This window comes from Nannospalax galili, unplaced genomic scaffold (genome assembly GCF_000622305.1).
Source record: "Nannospalax galili isolate Female #2095 unplaced genomic scaffold, S.galili_v1.0 scaffold1354, whole genome shotgun sequence".
Taxonomy (NCBI): Eukaryota; Metazoa; Chordata; class Mammalia; order Rodentia; family Spalacidae; genus Nannospalax; species Nannospalax galili.
This window is the reverse complement of record NW_008335784.1, coordinates 514,476-539,937: the sequence shown is the minus strand read 5'-3', so window position 1 is coordinate 539,937 and position 25,462 is coordinate 514,476. Positions and strand designations below refer to the sequence as shown.

The 25,462-nt window shown below is 38.1% G+C and overlaps 1 protein-coding gene across 3 annotated transcripts in view; it reads right to left on the bottom strand.

Moving 5' to 3' along the window:
* The window catches only part of Spart (spartin), a 34,847-nt gene that overhangs the window by 7,698 nt on the left and 1,687 nt on the right, over nucleotides 1–25,462 (bottom strand). For 2 of the 3 annotated variants that reach the window (XM_008830492.3, XM_029562248.1), the window contains exons 2-8: nucleotides 18,141–18,946; nucleotides 14,682–14,879; nucleotides 12,060–12,227; nucleotides 6,749–6,872; nucleotides 6,010–6,204; nucleotides 4,833–4,991; nucleotides 4,583–4,673 (exon numbers count right to left, since the gene is read on the bottom strand). In XM_008830492.3, coding sequence (XP_008828714.1) covers nucleotides 4,583–4,673; nucleotides 4,833–4,991; nucleotides 6,010–6,204; nucleotides 6,749–6,872; nucleotides 12,060–12,227; nucleotides 14,682–14,879; nucleotides 18,141–18,944 — 1,739 coding nt within the window. In that variant the 5' untranslated portion in view covers nucleotides 18,945–18,946. Of the gene's footprint in view, nucleotides 1–4,582; nucleotides 4,674–4,832; nucleotides 4,992–6,009; nucleotides 6,205–6,748; nucleotides 6,873–12,059; nucleotides 12,228–14,681; nucleotides 14,880–18,140; nucleotides 18,947–25,380; nucleotides 25,401–25,462 lie in introns of those variants that run through there. The other variant, XM_029562249.1, reaches the window with a different exon arrangement.

The following is a 25,462-nucleotide window of genomic DNA, read 5'->3' as shown; positions in this document are numbered from 1 at the left end:
CCCACTAGAGCCCTTATACTCTGATATCCCTGCTACTGTCTGCTGTATTGTTGGCACCCCCAGCCATTCCCCACTACTTGCCCTTCTGCTGAATCTAGTCAGCCTCTCTAGAGGTCTTTGTTTTAGGAGGGTCAGCTGTTCCTCATTTAGCAGTAATCAGTTGTCAATAGTCCTTTAGATAAAATTGGAGTCTGCTGTTCATTTTCCAAGTTCTATGCTGGGTTACTATCTGGGAGTCCCTTGGGCCACCCTGGTCAACAACTCAAAAGAAGGTATTGCCTGTCTGGCGTTGGTGCTTGTTATGTAGCCTTTAGCTATACATATGGACTCTTAAATTATATTGGCCCCTTTAATCTTTGGTTATACTATCCTTTTGGATGTTTAAGGCCATACAGTTGGCTCAGATGAATGAAAACCAGAGGGAACCATATTACTCCTACAACCTACTGACAAATTATACATAGCAGATCAAGAAATATATGTCTAGGTAAGGTTTATCTGAGAACAACTGGTCTTTGCCCAAGATTTATCTACATGACACATAGTAACTAAAAGTACCAGACTGGTAGAACTAACCTTCTTGGATGTTTAACAGCCATACTTTGAGGCCTATAATAATTTGGTCAGAGGGACATAAAGGACAGTTTTTGCTCCTTGCCCTCCTAGGTCAACTAGTTCCACGGGACTATGAGCATCTCTCAAAATGTCCTGTAATGGTGGTGGGTCACCTGTCTTTTTTTGTTGTTGTTGTTGTTAAAATACCTTGCTCATCATGCAGCATTCTCCTACTAAGGATCTGCACATTTAAAAACCCACTATACTCCCTGACTATGTGGATGTGGAGAAAACTCAATGAGCACCTTTCCTTTTCAATATGCCTGAGTAATTATCTGTGCTAATAAATGATAATCTAAGCATAATTCATATTTAGTCTAAAAGGAAATTCTAACTTCATCTTGGTACATTTTTTTTTCACTAATCATGACTGATCTATCAAAATCATCTTAGGAACACAAAAAATGAAGAATATTAGTCACAGGTCAATGTTATAACCAAGAAGACATGGACTTAGAAGACTTGAGCTTCTTATATTCCCATCAGATCTAACCAAGGAATTGAAGGGCTTGTATAATAAAAACTTTAAGACACTGAAGAAAGAGACTGAAGAAGCTACCAGAAGATGGAGAGAACTGCCATGGTCATGGATTGGTAGAACTGAGATTGTTAAACTAGCCATCCTACCAAAAGTTATCTACAAATTCAATGCAATACTCATTAAAATTCAACACAATTCTTCATAGAAACTGCAAAAATAACCTCAATTTCATATGGAAACACAAACACTCAGAATAGTCAAAATAATTCTGAATAATAAAAGAAGTGCTGGAGGTATTACCATCCCTGATCTCAAATTATACTACAGAGCTACAATAATAAAAGCAGCAGGGTACTAGCATAAAAACAAACACATTGATCAATGAAATAGAATTGAGGATGAAGATTTAAATCTACACATTTACAGCCACCTGATTTCTGTAAAAGGAGCTGCAAATATACACTAGAGAAAAGACAGCATGTTTAACAAATGGTGCTGGTCAAACTGCATAGCTGCCGGTAGAAAACATAAATCAGATCCCTGCCTCTCAGGTACAGTATCAGAGGTCTGCAAAGTGACTTGGGATGTAAGCTTCAACAAGTTGTGTAACTTTTTATGTTGTGGTTTTCTTGTCTATAAAATGGGGGTAATAATTGTGTTAAAATTAAGTACTATGAACCAAAACCCTGAACTTAGTGCCTAATGTGTTACTATGAGTTAAAATAATATTACTATTACGCTTCCTTTTTTAATAATATTTTATTTATTATTTTTATTTTATGTGTATGAGTGTTTGGCTGCATGCATGTGAGTGCACCCGTGTCGTGCAATGCTGCAGAGGTCAGAAGAGGGCTTCGGATTCCCCTGGAACTGAAGTTAAGGATGGCTCGTAGCTGCCATATGGGTGCTGGGAATCGAACCTGGTCCTCTCCAAGAGTAGTCAGTGCTCTTAACTGCTGGGCCACTTCTCCAGCCCCTATGCTTCCTTTTTTGAATGGATAAGAAAGTGTGATGTGCATGCATGTTCACATGTGTGGGAGTACACATGCATGTGGAGGCCCAAAGTTGACACTGTCTTCCTTGACTGTTCTCCATCACTTTATTAGTTTATTCTTCTTTCTCAAGATGGGGGTCTCACTATGTAGCCCTTGCTGGCCTGGAGCTTATTATATAGATCAATCTGGCCCTGAACTCACAGAAATCTGCCTGCCTCTGTCTCCCTAGTGCTGGGATTAAAGGCATGTACCACCATGCTGGGCCTCTACTTTTTAACTGAGGCAGGGTCTCTTGTTGAACCCAGAGCTTGCCAATTCCATCTTGCTAGTCAGCTTCCCCTGGCAACCCCATCTCCACCTCCTGAATGCTGGGATTACAGGTGGCTGCCAAGCTTGCCAGGCTTTTATATAGGTTCTGAGGATCTGAATTTTGAGTATCATGCTTGTGGGTCAAGCACTTTTATCCACTGAGCCATCTCCCTAATCGTACTGTTCCTTTAGATCTATACTTTATTTACTCATTAATTTGAGACAAACTAATTTGAAGCTAAGAAAGCAACTCAGGTCCTTTGAATAGATTTGGTTTCTAGACCTTGATTCCTCTAGTATTTACTATGTAGTGTACTCAGGTAAAAAAGAATAGCAAGCACAAGATAAAAAGGTATATGGAATATGAAAAGGTATATTCCATTCATGTATTAAATACATAATGAAGCTCACTAATAAAGACCATGAAAAGTTCAAAGATAGCTAAAGGAAGGTATTTTAAATCTCCTCTTCAATAATACCACTTGTCATAAATTCAATAAATCTGCTGCGTAAGCAGTCAGTTTTCAAAAGGCTTCATATAGTGTTTGAAACCTAGTCATATCCTAGCACCTCTGGTCTAGTTTCAACTTCCAGTTCTTGTGTAGTTTGATTTACTCTAGCCTACTCGTAACTCCTTGCACTGACTCAGAACCTTAACATGTTCCACAACTGCTGACCATAACAAAACCTAATGGCTGATATCTGAGTCATGTGACTAAGTTCCCCTTTCACTTTTTCTTTAAAGTACCCAGTCCATACCCCACCCCATCCAAAGCCAGATGCTCACAGGCCTTCAGAAAGCCACTGATCCTCTCATCCTCTTTTTTCTTTTTGGCATCCATGTCCATCTTCTCCCTCTCTGTGTCTACCCTGCTTCTGTCTTCACCCACTGGTTGATATACCTTGTTGTATCCAAACTTCCTATGAACATGCCTCATCTTTATAGATGTGGAATGAAATGCCTTATGTCCTGTGTTTTGCTGTTCTGTTTCCATTGTGTCTCACCTGACCAACAACACAGGCCTATCCCTCCTTCCAGTGCTCAGCAAGAATACAGGTCTGTCAAGGAACTGGGTACATATCTGACAAAAGCCAGCATAAACAAGTTTCCAGTGACAAAGACACCTAACTTATGAGTTGGACACTTATTACACACTGGGTCATCTGCCAAGGTGAAGAAATTACCCTGGAAGCTGAATAGCAAACACCCAGGTTCAACTCCCCTGAGCCCCAGCAGGGCAGGACTAGCATTTGTAACTACTCTTCAGCTACCTCAAGGCCAAAACAGAAAGAAATCATACCACCAATTATCAGAGCAGCTTAATTCATTTTTATGTTTGTTCATTTAATATATGAAATAGAAGACCCACCACCATCTCTCTAGTCTAATATAAAATGTTCAGTAGTAATTATAATTTAGTAGCCTTGGTACTCAGAATAGGCTGTTAAAATAAAGAGACTATAATTCAATCAAGTTTGTTTTTTTTTTCAGGTAAACATCGCCGACAAAAATATGTAGTTCTAGGCATTTAAAATTAATTAAACATATGGCTGGAGAGATGGCTTAGTGGCTAATAACACATACTATTCATTAGGCGGAACCTGGTTTGGTTCCTAATACCCACATCAGACAATTCACAACTCCTGATCTCCAGCTCCAAGGTGATATGATGTCTCTGGCCTCCAATGGCACTTGCACTCATGGACATATACCCACACACATGTGGTATGCATACACACACACACACACACACACACACACACACACACACAAAATTAAAAATATAAAAATAAGGTTTTTTTGAGACAGGATCTCCCTGTTGCTCCAGCTGGCCTAGAGCTCACTATGTAGACCAGGCTGGCTTTGATTTCATACAGATTCACTTGCCTCTTGCCTCTTGAGTACTGGCATTAAAGGCATGCACCACCATGCTCAGCATAAACATAAATCTTAAAAATTTAAACATATTCTTTGCATGAACATTTATAACAATTAGTAACATAAATCAACACCATAGGAGTTCAATTATGATATTAAAAGTTTTCTCTAGGAAACAGTGAATAAAGAAAATAGGTATTTATTGGAAACTTAAAAATAACTACATAATAATCTTAGCCATCCATCAGAGATTTAATAATAAATGATCAGTCTTTATAGTCTTTCAAAGGAAACTGAACTTACTTGTATCTAACGGTCTGCACAGTTTCTGCTGAAACATTCCTAACAATGCATTTAGCTGCACATTCCAATCCTTGCCAGACAGTTGAAAATCCTGCAAACATAATTAAAAGTCAGTCTGGCACAAAGCAGCCTTTCTTGGGCAGTGCAGTGACAGAATGCCTGCCCAGCATGCACCAAGCTTTGGTTTAATCCCTAGCATTGCTGAAAATAGAAATAAAAGAATAAAATAAAACCAAGTGCCTTATTTTACCTTGAACACTACTTGCTGCAACCACCATGGCACCATCAAGCGTAGATTTTCCATCTTTGTCTCTTTTAAGAGATTCTGGAACAAGTTTGCTTCCATGCTTCTTGACATGGGGAGCCAGTTCTTTTCCAACACAATTTGCTACAGTGCAGACTCCATCAACTAAACAACCATAAAGAAAAGATTCAGAGAAATTGTTGTTCTCTACATTTTACCACTTGCATTTAGCACAATTCCTAAATGACCATCTAAAACTGCTTTTACTGCAGAACATTACCATTTCTATGTAAGGGTGAGAACTTGGGTGGACTATTTTTTTCTTGGTCTTTTTGAGACAGGGTCTCCCTGTAGCCTCAGCTGGCCTGGAACTCACTATGTAGACCAGACTGGCCTTGAACTCACAGAGATCCACCTGCCTCTGCCTCCCGAGTGCTGGTATTAAAGGCGTGTGCTACCACGCCCGGCTAGGTGGACTATTTTTAAACAAAGGTTATCAAGTAGTTTGGAGATGCATTTGCAGGGTCTAGTCAAACTCTGCCCCTTGGATATACATATTCTTCTTGAGAATTCAGTTTAAAAGAAAACCAGTCACTTGTATTTTTTTCTCAATAAATGAAGGTTAAGTGACAAAAAAGATAATCTTCCTGAATCTAAAATAAATTAAGTGAGGACCTCTCCTACCACATCAAAACATAATCTTTCCGTGCTGTGATTCTAAAGGAAGATGGTGCTAGGACCACCGAATCAGCTTTTCTCAGACCTTCCCTGTCACCCCTCAACTGTTACCCAGTGAGTGCATCATCTTTCTCGCATAGACTGAAAATAGCAAATCCACGGAGAACTTTCAAAAACACATTTTCTGCTCTCCAACACATCAAAACCACCCCTTACTCTGTTTCTCAAACTTTAATATACAAATAGGGATCACAGAGGGACCATAAAAATCTCAGATTCTGAGGCTGTTAAGTATGCCTGCCTGGTGCCTGACACTGAACATTTCTAAGGCTCCCAGGCAGGTTGTACTCTGGACCACAAGTCCAACTCTGGGTAATCGTGGGACCATCCTGTCCTCTTTCTTTCTTTGTGAAATTAAATTATGGAAACCTATATGTAGACTGACCATAGTGAATAAATTTTAAATTTAGCTGAAAGGAAGCAGAATCATCTCAAGGTACTTTACCCAGGAACTGACTGACTTTCGCTGCTCCTCCTGTAGCCTGCTTTGCTATATAAAGTCCCCTGGTGACAGCTGGACTAACTTCCACTGGTTTTTCCTCTGGTTGAATTCGTTCTCGAAGTTTAGAAGCACCTTTCTGGATTGCTTTGCCAGTAAATTCAGCACCCTTGACCAAACCCCAACTCACCCAGGAAGCACCTTTGTAAAGGAAAATGTAAAATCACATAGTGGGAGAGTCAACATTTTGACAGAAAATTCAGAACACAACAGTGGGGGAATGGAGATGAGGAATGAAATTTCAAGAGACAGGAAAATAATTTTATGTACATGGTTATTTGATACTTTAGGGATTCCTGAAGCTCTTTGTTGCCAATTTTCCCAAGAATAAAACAGATGCTATGAAGTCTGTATACTTATACAATATATGATGTTCTACAAAACTAGTTCCTTCAACTTTGCAGCATTTAAAATTGTTTATTTAAAATGAAAATACAAATAATTATCATTCTAACCACTCCCTTAAAAGCAATACTTTTCTCAATATTTTAAATTGGTTATTTAAAATGAAAATACAAATAATTATCATTCTAACCATTCCCTTAAAAACAATACTTTTCTCAGTATTTTAAATTAGTTATTTAAAATGAAAATACAAAGAATTATCTTTCTAAGTACCCCCTTACAAACAATACTTTTCCTGGCTTCCAAAATTTCATGCTACAGGGGGAAAATTTACCAGTACCTGACAAAATGTTGTGAGCAACTTTTTCACTCCATTCAGGTAATTCTTTTGCTTTTTCTTCTGAAATTGGCTCACAGGGTACAATGTGACTCAGATTAACTTCTTCACTAGAAGCATCTTTAGTCTAAAGAGTAAAAATGTTTCAAGATATTAGTTAGCTAAGACTAAGGGATGAAATTATAAGCATTATATAATATTAACCCAACAAGTATTAGCTATGATTAATAAAACCATCAACCTTATTAATGTCTTAAAATATTCCCAAATACAGTTCAGAATTGCCATGAAGTTGAAATGGTCTGATTTTCTATAAGCTCCCACTGATAAAATTCAAGTTTCAAAATTCAAGTTTCAATTCAAGTGCTGATATAGCATTTACCAAATCGTATTTGAATCAGCTAGCCTTCTTTGTTCTTTGACTAGCTTGTGAGTTATGTCATACAGATGTTATCCCTGGAGAGTTGTATGTATGTGTCAGTCAAGTTAAAATATTAAATGATACAACCAATAAAGAATGATATGGATATATATGGACATATATATATATACACACACACACACACATATCCTGGTTTTATACAAGTAAAATAAAATCTGATTTGAAACAAACAGTTTCAAATATATATAAACAATGACCTACCTGCCATTCCATTTAAATGGAAATGGGGGTGTCATAAAAACAGTAGTAGTCCACTAACTTAATAACTGTTATTATTTTGGTTAACAACCAAAACCTCAAAGCCAAATTAATCCATTTTAAGAGCAGAAAAATAGGCTCATGTAGACCTCAAAGTATTAAAAAATTACTTGAAAAGTCAAAGATTTTCTGTGCCCAATGGATTAAAAGACCTTGACTTAAAATATACAAATTAGAGGATTACTAAGCAAAAACAAATGCTTATCTATGGGAAGAAAAGCCTCCTATCAGTAAAATCTAGAAAAAATATGGGCATAATATTATACCTTCTCCCTCTGGCAATGGATCAATGTCTCTAACATATTAAAAACTGGAATCTATGAAGAAAAAGGACTAATAATGCAATAATAAAATGGATATTAATAGAAAATAGAACAAGAGACCTTTAAGTATTGATGCTCAGCATCATTCAGAACATAATTAATTTAAACTAAGATATATATCCTAATATACAATTTCTCATCTATCAATTACCAAAATACACAAAAAACATTGGCCATTTATTCTTCTTGACCAGACTATGAGGAAATTCAGTACATACCTAAAACCACAGACAGAACTAAATCCTACAGATATTAACACTAAGTTTTTCCCTCTATATACGTACCTGTGATAAAGTTTACAAGATTAACAACAATAAAGTAGAATACTTATAATAATTTTGCTGTTGTAAAACATTGGAACACACTACTCCAAATGGTGCTCAATTTAAAACTTAAGTCTATTTCTGGAACTTTTCATTAATATTTTCAGACTGTGGCTGACTCTGACTAAAAACATAAAGAGTGAAGCGTGAATACCACACTGTACACTCACATAACTGCCAGTGAGAGTAAACAGTAAAACCCTTAGTGAGGAAATTGATCACAAATGCATTTCCTTTTTGACTCAAGAATCCCACAGTTTATCTAATTACCTACACATCTGAATCACTAGATCTGTAAATTATTTACTGAAGCTTTATTTGTAACAGTATCATGTCAAATATCTTACAGTAAGAAAATGGCACAGCAACTATGATATATTCACAGAATAAATGAAAAGTAGCTGTAAGAGCAAAGCAATTCTCTACCGGAAAGATGTCCAAAGTACTATCAAATGGAAAGAAAACAACAAAAAACAAAAAACCAGGATACTCTACATAGTACATTTCTCTTTTCTATATAGAAGAGGGGTTAGTTGCTTCTTTCTGCCAAAGGAAGTCAGGAAAAATAGCTAAGGTATTAATAAAAGTGATCACCTACACTGATGAGTGAATGATGTAGGACAGGGACAAGGTGGGAGTAAAGCTTTGCTTTGAATATGCTTTTAAATTACTTAATCATTTGTTTTTTTTCTAACCAAGATATTCTGAAAAAGGAAATTCTACTGCCATGGACGAATCCCAAATATATTGTTAAATAAAAAAAAAGAAGCCCAAAATAGCACGTTTTGGATAAAAATTATGTGTTCATCTTTTTTACTATAAATAATCACATTTGGAGGGGCAGTAAGGTGAGAACCATGTGAGCTAAATGACTGAAAAGGTAGGCAGACTGACTTCCTACTGTACATCCTTTGACTTGGTTTCTTGTAATTAACTCTTTTTTTTTTTTTTTTGAGACAGGGTCTCACTATGTAGCATAGAACTCTCTATGTAAACCAAACAAGCATCATAATCATAAAGATCTACCTAACCCTGTCTCCTGAGTGCTGGGATTAAAGGCGTGCACCACCACGCCCACCCTTGGCCATGTTTTTAAAAGAATATTTAAAATAAAATTTATATGACCAGAGTCCCAGGAGTTTGTAGGGCTCTATTTCCATACAGTCATGCACCTCCTCTCTGGCTCTTACAATCTTTACGCCCCCTCTTCTGCAATGGTCCCTGAGCCCTGGGTAGGTGAAGTTTAATATAGGAGTCCTGTCCAAGAACCAACATTCTACAGACTTAATCTCTACACTTTGGCCATTTGTGACCTTTCATGTTCCTGGTCCTCTGTTGCATGAAGGAGTTTCATTAATGAGAGCTGAGAGATTTATTAGTGACCTCTTTACCCTTGTTCTATGTTCTGTGAGCCTTAGGTGTAGAGAGGTTGCATTTTTAGATGTGTCACTTAGGCCTGGGCACTTCATAAACAGGTCTGTGTGTAACCACTTGTGGTAATGTCAGCATACTCAAATCCCATGGAAACTCAAGTGACAAAAACCAAGCATAGAACTGGGGCTGGGAAAATGGACAGCAGACCCCAATCTTAGCTGAAGAAATAGTGGCAACTGATTACTGCTAGGTGAGGAAGAACTGATCTTCTTCTTTTTAAAAACATTTTATTTATTATTTTTATGTTATGTGTATGAGTGTATTGCCTGCATGAATGTGAGTGCACCCGTGTCGTGCAATAATGTGGAGGTCAGAAGAAGGTTTCGGATTCCCCTGGAACTGGAGTTAAGGATGGTTTGTAGCCACCATATGGGTGCTGGGAATCCAACCCAGGTCCTGTGCAAGAGAAGTCAGTGCTCTTAACCACTGAGCCATCTCTCCGGCCCCAGAGCTAATCTTCTTAAAGAGAGGGACTCTAGATAGGTTGACTAGACCTCAGTAGATGAACATCTGAAAACACTAACTTGACACAATAGGCCCTCACATAAATGACAGAATGTATGAATTCCAGTGGAGGGGTGGGGCTAGGGGTGGGGTGCCAGTGGGGATGGGGGTAAAAAGATGATTACGACTAAGATGTTCTGTATGAAATACACAAAAATTCAATAAAAACAAATTAAAAAAATTATTTCCTTGAACTGTTTTCTCATAATGAAATTCTAAGATGTTCAACATGAGCCACATTATACATTGTGAGTAAATATAGACCATTTCTAAAATAACCAATGACCTCTTACCACGTGGAATATAGCAATGAACAAAACCAAAATGCCTATAATGTGATAACTACACAATGCTGATTTGCTCATGTATTTGCTTATATTATTTTTGTCTGGAATCTTCTTCAATCTGCTATTTGTATGGTCCACCCTTATTTATCTTTCAGGATTCACTGAAATATGAGGCTCTTTACTATTTCTTGTAACACCTATACTTATGAGGCTAGACCACATTAGATAAAAAGTATCCCTTTGTGCCGGGCGTGGTGGCGCACGCCTTTAATCCCAGCACTCGGGAGGCAGAGGCAGGCGGATCTCTGTGAGTTCGAGGCCAGCCTGGTCTCCATGGTGAATCCAGGACAGCTGGGGCTACAGGGAGACCCTGTCTCAAAAAGACCAAAAAAAAAAAAAAAAAAAAAGTATCCCTTTGTAAGTCCACTGTCTACCATAGTAAATTCTTTGAAATACGGAATTTAACTTTTTCCAGTATGTACACCCAGCATTCTAGCACTCAATGTATATGTTTTAAGATGGAGTATCATATATTTTAGGCTGGCCTAGAACTCATTATGTTGCTGAAGAGGATAGTGTTTTTTGTTTTTTTTGTGTGTATGTGTGTGTGTGTGTCCACGCTAATCAGTGACCTTCTAATGTCAAGTTTGAAGACCTCAAACCTTTTAAAATATATTTTTATTGATCCTTTGAGAATTTTATACATTGTGTTTTGATCATATTTAAACCTCCACCTTTCTACACCCTCAATTCCTGTCCTCTATATAATGCAGTTTTGACAGCATACACAAGCACAAATCAGACAAAATCCTAGGATGGAGGTAGGATGTGGGCATGAAGTCCCAGCCATACCTGAGAACTACTGGCAACTGACAGCTACTGGGAGAGGGAAAGTTAGTTTTCTTTAAGGGTGTGATGCCAGGTATATTGACTATGCTCCCAAAGACGGACCCATACACAAGAGTATTTGGAAAATACAAATTGGGCTGACAGACTTTGAATATCTAATCCTGATTCAACCTCCTGAGTGCTGAGATTATAGAAGTGTGACATCATGCCTGCTTTATGTAGTGCTAGGCATCAAACCCAGGGATTTGTGCATGGTAGGCAAGTATTCTTCCAATATTTCCAGCCCCTTAATATATTTTAATGAACCAAACCTCAGTTCTATTGCCCATCCAGGAAGAAATAATAACCAGTAAAAATGTCAGTGTGAGAAAAGAGACAGCAGCGTACTAGAGCCAGTTCTTAGTCAATAAGCAAAGGGAGTATAAAAAACTATGAAAATGCACAAATGGTCCTTGATGTAAAAATAAAATCCTTTCTAAAAATTACAGAAAAGTCTATCCCTAAACACAGGTTATTTTTTAAAATGGTTTAAGGACTGGAGAGATGGCTTAGCAGTTAAGAGCATTGGCTGCTCTTACAGAGGACCTGGGTTTGATTACCAGCACCTACGTGGTGGCTAACAATCATCCGTAACTCTAGATACAGGGGATCTGACACCCTCTTCTGGCCTCTTCTGGCATTGCACACATGTGATAGCACATACATATATGCAAGCAAAACTCTCATACACATAAAATTGAAAAAATAACAAATAAAGAAAATGGTTTAAGCACAAATACCTGAAAAGGGAAATATTACAGGTGATCAATCTGTGACTCTGTACAAGTTGAAACTCTTCCCTGATAAAAGATACCAGGAAGAAGAGAACACACATACTACTGCTCCTTTACTGACCTTTTTCCCACGTTTTCCTTTATGACGAGCATCCTTGTTGCCTTGGTCTGATGAAGAACCTGCCTGCCTGACATCGGTGCCAGAAGCTACCTTCAGTGGGTCAGAGGGGGGTCTTGTTCTTCCAGGGATTTGGAATTCATCTTCTCCTTCTGCCCTATTCCAACTGGCCTGAGGAGTAAAGGACTAAGATTAGCTTAAATGGTCTTTTCAGAAGACTTTCCTCTAGATACAGCACACCATGTGCTCATGATATACTTCTTTAAACATTAGTGTCTGAGAGTCAACAAATAACAACCTTTGTTTTGTTTTGGTGTGTGTATGTGTGTGTGTGTATGTGTTCATGTGTATGGCTGAATGTGTATGTCTGACACACAGTGCCCTTGTGGAGGTCACAGGACAGTCTTTGGGAGTTGGTCCTCACCTTTCCACCTTGTTTGAGTGGGGTCCCTTCCCTGCTGTGTAAGTAAGGCTAGCTGGCCAGTGCATTTCTGGAGCTCTCCTGTCTCTGCCCATCTCCTCATAATGGTGTCCTGGGATTACAGACGCTTGTGCTACTGTGCCCAGATTTTATGCTAGCTCTGGGGACCTGATCTCCGGTAGTCAGGCTTCGGTAGCAGGTGCTTCTACTCACTGAGCCCTACTCTAGACCTTGTTTCTATCTAAACTTTTGGTTTACTTCCTTATCAAACATCAAACCTCTTGAATTCTTTGATTTATAGAATATGGCTTAAAATGAATTTCAAAAGAAAAAAAGTTTAAAAGATAACTATCAACAGTTGTTTACATAAGTTATCTTTAAACTGGATGCTGCTACATTTAAATTAATGAAATGATGAATCTTAGGAAATAGATACAGCCTAGAATGAGTTCAAAGGCAATAAATTAACAAAAATTCATGTGTAACTATTTTGTATTGCTGGAAGGTCTTTTGTGTATTCTGTATTTAATACTATAGGTGTCTTGGTAGCACACACTACTGAATAAATGCTTAAAAGTAAATATTATAAAAAATAGTTTTACTTTACAGATGAAGTTCTAGAATAACAGAAAACTAAAAACAAAATAGAAAGAACTAAAAAATAAAATTGCCTAGAGAAGCATACTGTAACCTCACAGTTTATTTCTTTCTTAAAGCTCAAGAGCATAGTCGAATGAATGTAGAGGTGAAAGAAAAAGTCACTCTGTATTAGGCCTGTGAAAAACCTTTACATCTTACTTCAGTGAGTTACGACTTAATCTTGTCAACTTGATAGGATTTAGAATCACCACAGAAACAAATCTCTGGGCATGTCTACGGGAGATTATCTAATTACACTGAGGTGGGAAGAGCTACCCTAAATGTGGGCAGTACCATTCCATGGGCTGGGGTCCTGGACTGAATAAAACGGAGAAAGGGAGCTGAACCTTAGCATTCATCACTCTGCTTCCTGGCTGTGGATGTAATGTGACCAGCAGCCTCAAGCTCCTGTCTCCATACCTTCCTTACCATCACAGACTATACTCTTGAACTGTGAGCCAAATTAACCTTCCTTCTTGATGTTGCTTTTTCCAGGTATGTTGTTGCAGCAACAAGAAATTAATACACTAGGTCAGGAGTAAAACCAAGATGAGCCCAGATCCACCTGACCATGTTCTAAGCCCTTACAAACTCCTTTCTCTGAACATACAAGGCAGTATCAACCTATGTGAGAGTATACGCTTAGTTAACATTGCATAAACTGCTGGCTACTATAATGTACAGGCTTGTTGATCATCAAGTCACAGCTGAAAATAGCAACTACTTCACATGCGCGCGCACACCCACACACAGCCACACACACACGCACATAGAGACACACATACACAGAGACACACACATATATTTCTGCATCTATACTACCTTCTTAGGTATCTAATCTTTGTACTGTCCTGTTCCCACTCTTGGTATCTTACTATTTAACACAGTAACTGGTTAATAGTGGAATCCAAATGTCTGTGACTGAAAGAGAATATAAGATTACATTATCATAATGTCAAGTGCCTGACCACATAAACGCTTCCTCTTTTTTTTTGACAAAAAGCTACTGCACACAATGATCATACATCACTTTTTAATTGGGCTTTCTTTACTCACCATAAAAATAGCAATAATTCTGTCCACCAAAATGTCTCCTAAAATGCCTTTCATATACCTAAAATGTCCAAAAGTCATAATCTGCTAAAGCTAATTTCCTCCAGAATTTTATGATTTAGTCAGTCCAGCCAAACTGTAAAATAATGGTGGAAACAGCTGGCGCATAAATGCTAGCATATGCTAACACACAAATGAGTGTTTTATTTTCACCACAGCTTAATGAGATGGATGTTATTATTAACCCAATTTTATGGTATATAAACTAAAGAACAGATAAGTTCAGTAAGAGATGAGTTTAAAAGCTATTAAATTGAAGAACCTGGACCCAAACCTCGGAAATTTAACACCATAGCCTACAATCTTAACCACGAATTAAAGTAAATTCCCACCATGGAATTATGAAGAAGGAAATCAAATATTCTCAGTTTTCTGACTTTGAAGGTCATTACAATTCCTTTAAAAGCAGTAGTGTTCACCTTTAAGTAGATTTTTATCTTAACACAAGTTACCTGGAGCCGAAGGTCAGACATTTGTCTTAACAGATCCTCAAAGAGTTCTCGATCATCTTCTGGTAGCTCAGAGGACAAAACCACCCCTACAAAGCATCCTGCTGCTTGTAACATTGTGTCAGGGAACATGTAGGCTCCCACAGTACACTTCAGAACTGGAGATCTATCAGGAACCAGGGGATACAACCAGTCACATACCTGAAAGAAATAGATGAAAAAGGAAAATCAAAGAATATGATTGTTATACTGGAAAACAAACATGTCAGACCTTGAGAAGTGTTTTAAAGGTTCTACAGAACACCATCATCAGAAAATTCCCAATTTAAATAAATCATTTACTAGTCTGATAGTCCTGCAATAAAGACTGTGGAAAACCACCACTGACAATAACCCTAAGACTGATGCTCATAAATAGTCTGGTTTCATGATGTTTCTAGTTTTAAATAAAAGGTAATCAAAGTAAATTAAAGTTTCTTAATTGCAATTAGATCCTCTTGTGGTAATAAGCAAACTAGAATTGTTTTCTAGTGTTAGATAAATATCTACTTAATCCTCACAACAGTTTATGACACTGGATGGTATTAGTTTATTTTTGAGAAATAAATTTATATATAGTAATAGCATAACAAGTAATGTGCCGATGAATATATACTTTATAATGTTAAATCTATATGATAAATACTGTTATATAATGATAAATATATATTTTATAATGTTTAAATTAAGTTAAACATAATTACCTCCTCAAATATTCATCATTTCTTTCTGGTAAGTTTTCAGATCGTTTCTTCAAGCACAGGTAATTATCCACAGTCACCCTACACAACAGCACACCACAACCACTCACTCCTATGTAACTAACTTAGTACCCACTGATCAACCCTTCTCTTCCCATCTGTCCCCAAGCCCCTGGGCCTCTAGTGACCGCCATACTCCTCTCAACTTTTGTAAGATAGGTTTTTAGATTCCACAACAGTGAGATGTGTTACTTTGTCTGTGTCTGGCTTATTTTACCAAACACAATGGTCTCCAATTCCATGCAGTTCATGGTGAATCGTATTTCATTGTGTATATCTACCTCATTTTCTTCATCTAGTCATCATTACGAATCTAATCTATCCAAATCAGATAATGCTTAAAGTATGTCAGCTAGATCATATGAAATGATGCCAGGTAATTTGGGAATCTTAAAACACCTTGCATTTATTTAATATGTATTAGAAAAATATTTCTCTTTATTTTGCAGTTATTTATGATGGAATAAAAAAATCCGAAAATCAATAAAAAGATTAGTAACAGTAAGGATATAGAATTAACAAAAAATAAAAACTACTAAAATGAGTGAACCCTGGGAAAGATTTTATTATTCTATGATTTCTTTGACATTAACTATACCCTGTCATCTTGACTAACTGGAACATCCTAATCTTCTTAAGAATATATTATACACATTTCTTTGGATCGGTTCTTACAGACTGGTGAGCTTATTCTCTGTGTGCTGACTTCTCCCAGTTCCACTTTCAGAGGAAATCTCATGTCCATGGTTTGCATGAACTGCTTACAGATTTAATGGGTTTAAAACACATTGAAACTAAAACTGAAAGAAAAATCATTTTTGAGATCTCTGAATTCCGAATTTGCCTACTTAAAATAATCTTGCCCCCATTTCCCAAATATACCAATAATGACTTTTCATAGCATAGGAAATTTTACCTAATGTTTAATCCTTAACAGGAGTTTTTCTATCTATTTTGTAGGATAAATAAATTCAATAAACATGTTAACTGCTTTTAAGGGTACTTTGCTACAAATACATAATATATGTGAGTGACAGCCTATTAAATTAAATTTGGGATGCAAATTTACATTTGCTTAGGATCCAAAAAAGAAGTATGTAAAAGGTTAAAAGTCAAATTGAAATTAAGAAAGACAGATACAACAGTTGCTAGAATATAAAGCACCTTGTTCGTGGAGACCTGGGAACTAAGCACAGTGTTTCTTGTATTCATTCCTGCACCTCCACTTGCCAAGGACCCAAAGACTGTAAATTCCATGTTACAATGCAGCACTTTACCAGACAAGGAGAAATTGCTGTAGCTCCCATGAGCCCTTTCTCTAACCTAAATTGAGAAGCCAACTGTTTTTAGCCTTCTTTAAAATAACCTACTCAGTCATTCTTCTTATCCAGTAACCAACCTTTCTACAATATCCCAAAGTATCTCTTTCATACATCTCTAATAAGCTTCCAACTGTCTTTATGCAACTTTCAAGTTGACTTCCATGTCAAAGCTGCATGAGAACTGAGAGTCGGGGACTGGAGAGATGGCTCAGCAGTTAAGAGCACTGGCTGTTCTTGCAGAGGACCCAGGTGCAAATCCCAGCACCTACATAGGGGCTAACAACCATCCGAAACTCCAGTTCCAGGGGATCTAATGTCCTCTTCTGTCCTCCACAGGCACTGTATGACACAGGTGTAATTACACACATACAGGCATAACACTCATATACATAAAATAAAAATAAATCAAAATGAAATTTTAAAATAACAAAGTATACCTTAAGAGTGAATACAGATAACTAGCACCATAACTAAACTACTGGACCTAGACTTGGAGCAAAAGCACCTTTGTTTAAACAGTGACTGCTCTTCAATACAAGCTCCTTTGTTAAACTCAATGCACAGTGAGTTCTAATTCAAGAGTCCTGTCTTTGTACTTAGAGCCAACCTCTGGACTACTCCACCTTCAGGACACCTCACTAAATCCACAGCAATGCCCTGACACACACTCTTACTTAGTCTTTGCTCCTGGACCAACCACATTCTGGTCAATCTCTCTGTAGTTTGAGTTTCTAGATCAGGGGTTTTCAACCTTGGTCTCAGCATGACTAAGACTTAGGGATGGATAACTTTGTTCCTAATGATGGCTGTATTGTGTGGCTGTTAAGCAGTCTCCCTGGTCTCTCTATCTAATATGCCAGTAATAATCACCCTTTAGTTGTGACAAAAATGCTTCCAAGCACTGTCAAACGATCCCCTAAGGGGCAAAACTGCTCCTGGATGAGTAGTTCTAGGCCAGTTCAGGTTCTCAGGTGGACTTTGATAATCTTTGTGGATATTCACTGTTACAAATTACATGAATTACATAAATTCCTTTTGAAATTTAAGTAACTAGATTTCTTCAGCTAAAGAATGGAAAATTTGAGGCTGGGTGATGTGATCTCTCTCAGGTCTTGTCATCAATCACAAATAATACCCAAACACGATTTTATATCTTAAAAAAATGAAATCCCAGCAAGCACAAACATGGATGTTTAGAACTCATAAATTCCAGGCAACATACATAAAAGGGAAGAACTTTTAGTTTTCTGCTCTTATTCTGGACACATTATAAACATTAACAAATGAAAATGAGATAGTCTACATGTTTCAGTTTGGGCTTACATTTTGCTTTGGCTTACCTGAAGAAATCCAGGAGGGCGGTTCAGAACCGTATCGAGAGAATTATCTAAGAACCTCACGATTCGCAGGTACCCAGGGTATGAAGGGGCACTGACCTCTCCTGCAGGATTTACAAAAAAGATCTGTACTCCATTTGGTATCAAAATCAGCTCATCTGCATCTAGCCCTAAGGTTTCAAGGGGGGGTGGCTGGGAATGATTCCTATAGAAGTCTTCTCCAACTGATGAAAACTCGCCAGAATCTGTTCCATAGGATACAGTGTAGTGACCCTCTGCGGCCTGTGGCGTGTAAGCAGGCGGTGCTTCAGCTGGGCAGCTTGGTGATGGTAAGGAGAGAGAAGCAGTGGCTGGCCCTGCACTCGGAGCTGAAGTGTCCCCATTCACTTCAGCATGCTGAGGAGGTGAACTGACCGACTCAGGCTCTGCTGACTCTTTGCATGTGTCTTTAGGTGGAAATTCTGGATATAACTTGGGCACCTCCTGAAGATCATTCCGCAAAGAAGTGGCCAGACCCTTCTCTAGGATTTCTAACCGGGTGCGAACATTCTGAAGCGTTTCTTTCATTTTCTGCTGCATCTGTCTAGCAGATTCCCACCCAGGGCCGGTGTGCTCAGGCTCTGCTGATGCGATGCTGATGCCCCTGAGCAGGTGCCCTATGCCTTGCTTGTAGTAATTCTTTGCTTCTTCCTTCTGACCTAATTCATCAGTATTCAGTCCTTTATTAACAAATAAAAAGGCCTTCTTGTATGCTTCCTTGATGATCTTAATTTCAGCAGGTTCTCCATTTTGTGGTTCTTGCTCCATTTCTGGAAAATAGGAAATATTACCTGTAATTACCTCACTTAGCTCTTTGTTTACTTATTATCTTATTATTCCTCTTTCCTACCTGAATGTTTCCAAGGAAAGGAGCCTTAGTTATCTGTCCTGTTTATTACTGGATTCCCTAGGCCTACTCTTATCTCTGACACAGAGAAATCATTCAGCAACTAGTTGATGAATGGGTAAATTACTGCTTTTGGTTCTAAATATCATATTAAAAAATAAGACTGGGGGCTAAAAAGATTGCTCAGTGGTTAGAGCACTAGCTGCTCTTCTGGAGGACCTGTTTAATTCCCAGCACCCACATGGCATCTAACAACCATCTATAACTCCAGTTCCAGGGGGATCTGATGCCCTCTTCTGGCCTCTGTGGGCATTGCACACATAGGTGTACTTTACATACATGCAGGAAAAACACTAATACACATAAAATAAAAATAAATAAATAAAAGCTGAAGAGTAGGCTTGAGAGATGACTGAGCTGCCAAGAACACTTACTACTCTTGCAGAGGACTAGAGTTCTGTTCCCAGCACCCATGTTGAGTGGCTCACAATCACCAGTAATTCTAGCTCCAAGAGTTACTCTGGCACCTCTTCTGGCCTTCTCCAGCACCAGTACACACATGCAAGCGCGCGCGCACACACACACACACATGCACACACACAAATAAAAATTAAGGTATAAAATAAAAGAAAAAAAACTGAAGAGAAATTGTGATGTCACAATGGAACATTGTGAAGTCATATTGTAACATTGTGAAGTCATATTCAAACATTGTGGTGGCATATGGGAGCAATATAATGTCACATTGGAGGAGCCAGAAATGAGGGAGAAACTCAGAAAGAAACTGTAACATTGCTTGACTTCCATTTAAAGGTAGCAGGTTACACATGCAATTAGTCCTAATCCCTTCCCAAATCCTACTAAAATTATGTTCAAAAGATTATTTTAAAGGCACAAATGCTTTTCTTAATAATAGAGACCCAAAATTTAAACCCTGCTAGTGTTAGAAAACAAACGCTCCTATTTTACTGGCAAAAACTAAAAAAACAGCAAAATTTCTACTAAAACCAAATAATCACCCACTCTATGATCCAGCAATCCCCCTGTGAATGTTCAATGGAGAAATGGATGCATATGCACCCTAGAAAGATGCAGAAGTCCTTTCTCATGTGCCTCCACTTTCCATGGTTTCAGTTACATGTGGCTAATCATGGTCTGGAAATATTATATGGAAATTACGGAATTAGACCTGTTTAAGTAGCACACTGTTCTGTGCAGTGTCACAAAATCTCAGTCTATGCCACATAGAATGTGGCTAATCCTTGTGCACATCCACGCTGTGTATGCTACTCATCTGCATGAGTACACAGAATACTCAAGAGCCACCATGGCTTACTGGATCAACTGCCAGAGTACTCAGTGCTTGTGTTCAAGTGACCTTTACTCAATAAAGGGCCCAGAGCACAAGAAGAATAGTGATGCTGGCAATCTGGACATGCCAAAGAGAAGCTGTAACTACAGTTTTGAATTGAAACACTGAAAGTTATCAACTTAATAAAGGAAAAAAAAAATCAAATGCTAAGGTTCTTAAGAGCTAGAGCAAGAATGAACATTTTCTCTGGAAAACTGTGAAGGATAAAGAAATTCATGATAGTTTTGCTTTCACACCTCCAAATTCAAGAGGAGCCACAGTGTGTGGTATGGGCTTAGTGAAGACAGAAAGGCAGCTGGGCATGGTGGCTCACTCCTGTAGTCTCAGCACTTGAGAGACAAAGGCAGAAGGATTGATAAATTGGAGCCCAGGTTACGCAGCGAGTTCCAGGCCAACCTTGGCTATACAGTGAGACTTCATCTCAAAATGCTTTACTCCCCCCAAAAAATGAGAAAGAAAAATGAAAAACAGAAAGGAGGGTAAAGAAAGACAAGACATTAAATTTAAGGGTAGAAGACATCAACAGAAATGTACTCCAAGTAATGCAGTGTGTTGCACTAGAAAACCTTGATTGTACACAAAATCTCTAAGGGATGCTCTGAAACAAGTACCATCAAGCCACTTTCTGTAAATAAGGGGGTAGTAACACTGACTCGGCAGTAAGTCTGGACTGAGAATGTAAACGTGAGTAGAGAGGCGGTGCCTGCCAGTGAAAATCTGCTGCCACAATCCTGACTGAAGCAAATTAAGGAGCAGACACCATCCAGCACAAGGCTTCAAGTGTGATGAAACCTGGCTGTTCTGAAGACAGCTGATAGAATCTATGGTCACATAAGTGCACAAAACCTGGAAGGACAGACATCTTTTGATTGCAATACCCTTCTAGAAGGTCTTAGGAAAAAATGCTGAACTGCATAGGATCCCCAGCCATGGTCATCAAGTACTCTGGCATCCAACAATCAACATGTTCACAGTTCAAAGAGCTTAGATTACTCAAAGCAAATGACCCATTCAACAGTGCATCAGAAGTTCAGTAATAGTCTAATACCATGTCCAAATTCCTACTTCATTGACCTCATTCCATCTCATCCCATAGGCATTGTTTTATCTCATGTCATCATCAGAAGGACGAGTCGAGTACAGGAGTATAGTTTAAGAGAGAGACCAACTATATGACCTTTATTCAAGTACACTGTAATTCTCCTGTTTTATTATTAGTTTGTTAATTTCTTGTCATGCCTAATTCATAAAAATTTTAGGTTTTCATTGGTATGGATATATAGGAAAACAGTGCACCGAAGTTCAGTATTAGCCATGGTTTGAATCATTCACCCATGTCTGGGGCCATAATTCCCATGGTCAGTGTGTGTATGTGTGCATGTGTGTCTACATGCTTGACACAGTAAAGGCTCACAAAGAGTAATAAATGCCTAATATTAAAGGTAAAGATGAATGCGATGTGATTTGGTTGAAATGGAAAATATGCAAGTAGATTTTAAAACCCTACAATTATAATAGCATAAAGAGAAAGAAGTAGACCATTCAAGGGATGGTGAAATGGTTGATAAAAAGCTTGGTATGCAAGCACCAGGACACAAGTTAGATCCCCAGAACCCATGTAAAAAAGCCAGGCACAGCACACACATGTAACATCAGTGGTGGGGAGGCGGGAGATGCCTGGAACTCACTGTCTAGGCAACTGAGTCTAAGAGCGACCCTATCTCAAAACAACAATAACAAAACAAAACAAAACGGAGGATGGTGGCTCTTGAGGAATAACACCCAAGGCCAATTTCTGGTCTCCAATGCATGCACACCCACATATGAGTGTACCCACATGCATATAACAAAAGAAAAAAAAGGAACATTCATAAAAGACATGCATGTACCCAAAGAGGACAAAAGTTTAGCTTTTAGAAATTAAACATAAATAGCTAAAAAGTAAACTCAGTAGAGAGATAAAAATGTTATAAAATGACAGTAAGTGTTGAGAATACAGCGTAAGAAGATAAAGGGATGAACAATGGGGAAGAATCAAAATATCAGGAGCTAGTCTAGAAGGTCTGGCAATGGAGTAGTAGATCGATCTGCAACACAGAGAAAAAATAATGTGTGAAGGATGAAAAGAAACAATTCACAGAAAGTAGATAATCCAAAAATAGAAGCACAAATTTCCAGACTTAAATGGATCACTTGTCAGAGGCTGAAAAGCAGGCTCAAAGTGGCAGTCTTAAAAGATGGGGTGTGCTAAGGAATGTCTTAAAGGCAACAGGTAGAATTCAGGGGAAAATGACACAATTAATTCATAATTCTCAGAAAAGTTACTTCCATATCCAGCCGAACAGGATGCTCAGGTATTGCAGTTTCCTGGATTCTCTGTTTGGTGAAAGGAATCCCAGGGATGATGATGGAATTCTGAAGATGACTATTATGCAACATATCCAGAGCAGAATACCCTCAAGAAAACATGTCTTCAGGAACAAAAATTGATAGAATACCTAACATTTTTCTAAGCTTTGGAGAGATTTACACAATCTTGGGAGAATTCACAGTTTAGTGATAATGGAAACATTAAAAAATAATTTATGATTCTTATGTGTATGAGTATATTGTCTGCATGTGTGTAAGTGCATCTATGTTGTGCAATGCCTGCAGAGGTCAGAAGAGGGTGTTGGAGCCCCTGGAAACGGAGTTACAGACAGTTGTTAGCTGCCATGTGGGTGCTGAGAATCGATCCCGGGTCCTCTGCAAGAACAGCCAGTGTTTCTAAACGTTGAACCGTCTCTCCAGCCCTGACACAGTTATTAACTCCAGGGAACACGATTGTCAAACAAGAAATAAAAATAATAACAGTACCCTTCATTTCATTTTTATTGGTGTCATGTAATATAAATAATGCACCAACGCTAGCACAATGATACATAAAGCATGCTGAGAAGACAGGAAGACGGGTGAACAGAAAGCTGTGTACATGTGACCAGCTGAGGATGAAAGAGCCAAAACTTCATCTTTTCTACTAGCGAGTTAATTGGCAATACCGAAACCTGATAAGGAAAAGGTAGCAATGTAAGCATATTGCCGAGAGATAGAGAAACACCAAGAATCGCGTCAGAAAACTGATACAAGCGGCCTTATGGAGACGGTGATGTGGTGGTAGAATTTCTGAGTGTTACTGCAAATCTTGCAAAGATATTTAATTCTTTACGTACATGACAAAAATTAAATTACTAACTTTAAAAGAGTAAATACAAACTTTACAGTAGCCTTGTCCAGCAGAATTATACTGTGAGCCATATAAGTAATTTTATTTTCCAGTAACTTCACTAACAAGCTAAAAATAGATGAAATTTCAATGACAATATTTTATTTATCCAAATATATCCAAATATTATTCCAAGGTGTAGTTAGTATGAAAATTATTAGTGGGATATTTTGCCCTTTCTTTGGATTTCATCTTCCAAACACAGTCTATATTTTACTTAAAAGTACATATCAATTTCAACAAATTCCACTGCAAGCACTCAACACCCACATGCACCTAGAACCTATCACTGTTGGACACTGTGGACTTTACCATGATAGGAAAAGTTAAGTGATTTAAGAGTGTCTCCACGGAAATCCACACAATGAAAGCTCTGCAGAAACTGTAGTCTCCTTTCAGTTCTAATATAATCATACTTCTAAAACTGAAAATTAAAGCACCGGTTGGCATTATCACACAGCGACTTCACGGTCATGAACACAGCACAGTTCGCCCCCACTTCAGAAAATATCATATACAACTGACCATATACAAACCCATCACATTTGCCTTACTCCAATTACCTATCAAAATTAATTACTCCCTTTCCACAGATCCTAAGTGTTTCTCAACTCAGAAACCATGGGACAAACATTCTACATTTCACTTCCCTTAGGGCACAAAGAGGCCTAGACTCTGGGGTGCACAATTTGATACTGTCATCTACAAATGTGCTGGGCTACCTTCACAGCTATGAGGGCTGGCCACAGGTTGAGTACGTCTGATTAGAATAAAACAGTAACATGACAGCAGAAGCCTACCACACTTCTAAGCACAACTAAGTGCTTATCAAGTATCTTGAAAGGATAAAAAAGTTATTAAATCATTTAATTTTCAAAGTTGGGAACAGAAGAAAAAGTCTTTGATGTGTCAATCTGGAGTATTAAATAAACAATACTTACAGTAGTTTAATAGTCAACTTATGAATCAAACCTGCTTCCAGATAACAATGGCCTACTTAAATTGCATTATTAAACATTTTCTAAAAACATTTGTGTATATGTGTACAAATGCTGGCATGTATGTGCCACAGCGCACATAGAGGCTAGAGGACTCCTGCAGGTGTAGATCCTTGCCTTCCACTTTGAGAAAGGTCTCTTGCTTTTTATTCTGCTGCAAAGCCAGCCTAGCTTCTGGGGATTCTCCTGTCTCTGTCTTCCATCTCCCCAAAGGAGTGCTGAGGGGTCAGCCATCCTGCTGCACAAGCTTTGTATAGGTTCTGTGGATTTGAAACAAGGTCTTCAGGCTTAATGCTTTACCCACAGTGCCATGCCCCCAACCCCTATTAGAATATTCTAACAGATTTAGGAGGTACCTACTTCAAACATAACTATACGCATGTGTATGCTTTACATTTGTACCAGTGAAAGTAAAATTCCAAATCAAAATGCCCGGTAACATGGTTCTATCATGTGAACAGTGAAAGTAGTAAACAACGTGCTTAGGGGCCACACCGCAGTCTTTAATACAGCATCCATCTCCTAGATCTGGCAATGGAAGACGCTCTAATGCCAGCATGCCTGGCCCTTTACAAAACAAGGGGAAAGGATATGGGATTATTTAGATTATATACCAACAAATTATAATTGTTAATATATGTTGTTACAGATATAAACTGTATCTATAGGGTTACAAAGTGTTATGTTCTGATTTTTTTAAATTTAGTTTTATTATTTTTAATTACCTGTGTGTGTGTGTATGCGCACACACACTTGAGCAGAGGCGTTGGAAGCCAGATGTTGGATCGCCTGGAGCTGGAGTTACAG